The sequence below is a fragment of the Corvus brachyrhynchos genome, unplaced genomic scaffold (assembly GCF_000691975.1).
Source record: "Corvus brachyrhynchos isolate BGI_N302 unplaced genomic scaffold, ASM69197v1 scaffold44, whole genome shotgun sequence".
NCBI lineage: Eukaryota > Metazoa > Chordata > Aves > Passeriformes > Corvidae > Corvus > Corvus brachyrhynchos.
This window is the reverse complement of record NW_008238359.1, coordinates 454502-459243: the sequence shown is the minus strand read 5'-3', so window position 1 is coordinate 459243 and position 4742 is coordinate 454502. Positions and strand designations below refer to the sequence as shown.

The 4742-nt window shown below is 39.6% G+C and overlaps 1 protein-coding gene across 2 annotated transcripts in view; it reads left to right on the top strand.

Moving 5' to 3' along the window:
* The window catches only part of TULP3 (tubby like protein 3), a 19224-nt gene extending 16090 nt beyond the window's left edge, over positions 1 to 3134 (top strand). For both annotated transcript variants that reach the window (XM_017735970.1, XM_017735969.1), the window contains 2 exons: positions 225 to 396; positions 935 to 3134. In XM_017735970.1, coding sequence (XP_017591459.1) covers positions 225 to 396; positions 935 to 1068 — 306 coding nt within the window. In that variant the 3' untranslated portion in view covers positions 1069 to 3134. The remainder of the gene's footprint in view (positions 1 to 224; positions 397 to 934) is intronic.
* Positions 3135 to 4742: the final 1608 nt, after the last annotated feature.

Genomic DNA, 4742 nt, shown 5'->3' with positions numbered 1-4742 from the left:
CTTTTTACTTTATTATGTGAAAAGGAATGCTTGGACTGGGAGTCTATGAAAGTATCTTCCTGGTACTTGCAGAAAGTATTCGGTAGGAGTGGGTTTAAGTGATGTCATTGTGTTTCATTAAACAGGGAATGACCTTTAAGTGACAGAGTGCACACATGAGAGAGGTGGTACTCAAAGGCAGAGCCATTCCAAATATGATAAATATATTTCTTTTTTCTGAACAGGAGCATGAGGGTCTGCTGTCAAAATGGCAAAACAAAAATTTAGAGAACCTTATTGAGTTGCACAACAAGGCTCCAGTCTGGAATGATGATACTCAATCCTATGTTTTGAACTTCCATGGGAGGGTCACTCAGGCCTCAGTGAAGAACTTCCAGATTGTCCATGACAATGACCGTAAGAGTCTGGCGGAGAGTGTGTGGGACTTACTCAAAAAGGGAGAACCTAATTTATTTCATGAGGGTTGGGAGGAATAGGACACTTTCCTAGAGGAGGGAAACTGGGTAAAGGAATTTAGCTCAGGATTACTGGGGACTTCTGAGTTGTCAGGAAATTATATAAGTCCTCCTTTTTTCTGGGGTGGATGCAGACACTGCTGTCCATAACTGCTGCAATAGAGGGTGCAAATGAAAGCTTCCTGAAGTGAAAGGAAAAGTTTAATACAGCACCTTCAAGATACGAAGGAATGGTTTGAGCTTTGGTTCTGAGAAGAAAAGTAATCTCTAGAATAGCACAGTTACTCTAGAGGACAGATTCCAAGGCCATTCTGGTGGGAAAGGATGGATACACCAACCGCATGTATTTGGGACTGCCAGATGTGTGGGGTTTTTGTGGTTGGGTTTTGTTTGGAGGTTTTTTTGTTGTTGTTGTTGTTTGTTTTTTTTCTTTTGCTTCACTGTGAAATTGTTCATCTCTGAATGTCTTTTCTCCCCAGCTGACTACATCGTGATGCAGTTTGGTCGTGTAGCAGAAGATGTGTTCACTCTGGACTATAATTACCCTCTCTGTGCTCTTCAGGCCTTTGCTATTGGACTCTCCAGCTTTGATAGTAAATTGGTCTGTGAATGAGGGACAACAGACTTGAAACATGGAACTCATTCCCACCCCTACATCTTGTAAGAGTTCCAGGTGTGGCAATGAAGAGGATATTGGAAGGGATATGGAGGACAGATTTCTGCAGGCTTGTAAGAAAACCAATTCCAACCTTCAGAGCATTGCGGGAGTTGACAGTGGACCACCTTGGGGGCAGCCTCTGTACAGATTGTGGAAGAACAAGAAATCTAGGTGATGTTTCTGTCATTGGTGTTGATTCTGCTTTTAGAATCCTTGTTTACAGATGCTGCATGAGAGTGGGCTAAGCCCACTAGTTGGAACTTCTTGCAGCTAGGATTAGAAAAATAATGGCTAAGTGTTAATTTACCTTGAAGATTCCACAAAGCCTGGGAGATGATGCTACTCAAGAGTTCCTAATCAGATTAATACAGAAAAAAAGAGAACAGCTGGAATTAGACATTGGCTCTCATACAACACTTTTACTCTGTGGAATGATTGTCTGCTAAGACTGATACTCCATTTCCCTTTCAGTATTCTAATTATTGTCTATCCCTTGACAGTCTTTTTACCAAATGAAGAACAATCAAATCTCAAACACTCCCTTTTCAGTTGGTGATATTATATGCATTGCTACTTCTGATACTTTTAACCATGTGAAAAATGAGATGGAAGAGATGATAGAAAATTACTAAATTTGGCAGAAGATAGTATTGTAACAATATACAGTACCACTTCTGAAAAGCAGTGCTCTGATTGAATCTAGACTGTAAACTGATCTGAAATAATTCTTAATTTCCCCATTGTTCATGAAATTTGCTATGTTTTTAGGTATAAGTTTGTGACCAATTTTATTTTTTTTAACATGAGATTATCTCAAGGCATGACATATTAAAGTAGATTTTATAGAAATAATTTTAACCTGACTGTAAGAAGGAGTTACCTCAAAAAGAGATCACAGGTATTTTCAAAGGCAAAGGTAAGTTTCATGTAATTGTACCGCGAGGCTTTGCAATGTCTCCTTCCAATGTTCCATTTTCATACTGGATGTACAGTGTGGAGACTGTGTCACAGCATGGAACACTTCTTGATTCATGTGGCCTTAACTCATCAGAGTGGATGGCAGCACAGTGTGACCTGGAGGCCTCAGTGCACACATCTTCTGTGTACTGAAGCAGAGAATGGTTCCTGTCTTGCCCGCTTCTTGCCTATTACACATATTCACGATGGTCTTGGAAAAGTCTGTGCCTCTACTGAGACAAGAATTAGGTGTTCTCCAGCTTTGGATATTGTCCTTGTCAGCAGACTAACTCTGTTTCAAGCTGCAAAGAGCAGATATATTGCTTTTGGTCTCTGGAGTCTTTGCAGTGGTAGATATCACTTGCTCTTTCAAATTAACAAAACTTTGTCAAGACGTTTTCTGATACTGCCAGAAAGAATAATGATCGTAATCATGTGTAAACGCTGTATGTAACTGTAAAATATGAACTGAGGCTGAGAAGTCTGGCTCTTGTATCTCTCAGATGACCATTTTTCAGTAACAACTGAGATATTTTCTTGAGATGATCGTCAGAAAAGCAGTCGGTGAAGAGAACTTGAATGCTGATGGATCTGTTTTGTGCCTTTGTGTACTTCCTGCTCATCAGGCTGAGGATGAGACTTGGCAGTGTTTTCCAGCTGTGCTTTTCTGAAGTCTTGGCTGATGGTTCTGCATTCCCTCTGCCCATCCAGAAAAGGAAGTCAGTTTGTGTACCTGTCTGATTATTCTTCTGACTAGGAATGTGTGATAGAAATTGCCTTACGTTATTTTGGGGTGGCCTGAAGGTAGAATGCTAACTTGTGATTCAAGATGATTTTCTGTGTGCTCAGAAGGCCACAGTAGCATCCCTTTACTTAATTAGGCTTGTCAGCAGTGGCTCTTCAAGCTATTTGTTGACATCAAATGATCCTGTCATGGCCTCTCAGTCAAATTATGCAGACAGAAGAACTGATTCAGTGGTCTTTATCAGATACTGTTTTACATTAATTGTATTTATAACTTTTATATCTAAATGAAAATAAACTAATTTATATATTGAAAAGTCTTTAATTCTAAATGGTTTTTTTTTTATTATTTTGTTGTCACTTGTGGGTGTACTTTGTTCCTTCTCTATGATGTATACCTCAGTTTCTTCCTATCTTCTTGAATATCATGTCTTCTTACTCCCTCTTTTCCTTTGTAGTCTTGTTCCTTTCCTTAGTTCTCTTTCTTTGTGGTGTTAGGGTTTTTTTCGCATACATTTAGTAGTCTGGGACTAAATGTAAGGTTAGTCTCTCTAATACTCTCCCCCCCACCATTATCAGGTCTTACCCTATAGTTCTTGGTTCCTATTTGATTGTTTAAGCTGGTTCCATTTCTCTGTCCCGTGTTTTTAATGTTTTTCCCAGCATCCAGTTAGGACAGTTGAGATGGTTCTTACTGCATTTTCCTACCTTCCACCTGAACCCATTCAACTGTTGAAGTACATGAACATATTTTCCTGAATCAGGTACTGAAGTAATACAAGGCTAGGAAGAATATCAACTTGAAGTGGTTATATTTTCCTATTTCCAGTGAGAGATGTATGAACATCAATAAGAGGAGATACAATGGATCTGATAATCAGAAACTGGCACAGCTGTCAACATGCAAGCCCATTCTTCAAGCACCTCTGTTTTTCCCACTATTTCCATCTAAGCCAAATTAGCCTTAAAAGGGAGAGAAAACTAAGAGAAACATGACTGGGCATTTGTTCTTAACACAGTAACACTAGTTGCATACATGAAAATGTAACATGCTTGAAATACCAGAGAGATCTTAAAGAAGCATATTAAATGGTTAAATTTGAGTCCTAAAGGCAGGCCTAGCAGATGGAAACGCCTTCTAGGCTGCTATAGGCTCTTTGGCTCACAAACAAAAGACAGTGAATGAGTTCTTGCTCTTTTAGGGCTGAGTCTCACTCTCATTGAAGTTTTGCTGCTGAATTTGGTAGCAGTAGGACAGGAGGTTTTGTAACTGTTAGCATAATTATTACATTATACTTCACTTAGTGTGCTCCTCTATTTGTTGATATTAACAGTTCTGTAAATCCCTCAGTTGACATTGAATTAGGTTTCCTGTTCCTGGTACAGGAGACAAGCAAAGCCTTCCTTGTGATTTACAAGCTGAGTTAAGAGTTTGTGTGTGGTCCTGTGAAATGGAACTATGGACAGATTCCTACTTTGGCAGAGTCAGGAATCTCATCTTCTCTGCCACAGGATCAAACTGTTGTACCTAGCTGCAGTTTGGAACTAGTTCAGAACTAAGAAAGTCCCTTAAGTAATCCTAGGGCCAAGAGATTTGGCCCAGGGTACAGTTATGAAGAAGAGTAGAAAAGCAACACTGGTGTCAGGCTCCCTTACTTACAGGGAAAACAGCCAGCTACCACTATGAGGTGGCAAGAATTGAAAGCCCTGCCAGGAAAGAAGGCAGAGATCCTGTACCTGTGTTAATTCTTGTATCTCTTGAACTGTACACTCTGTAGTTTCTGTCTTCTCATTGCATCCCTTAACGTGTTCTATATTGAATTATTGTTTCCTCACTGGCTGAGGGACAGCTGTATTGAAATATTGTTTCCTATACAGCTGAAGGTCACGTCTTTTGTTCCAAAATGGGAGAAAAATCCAGAAGCAAA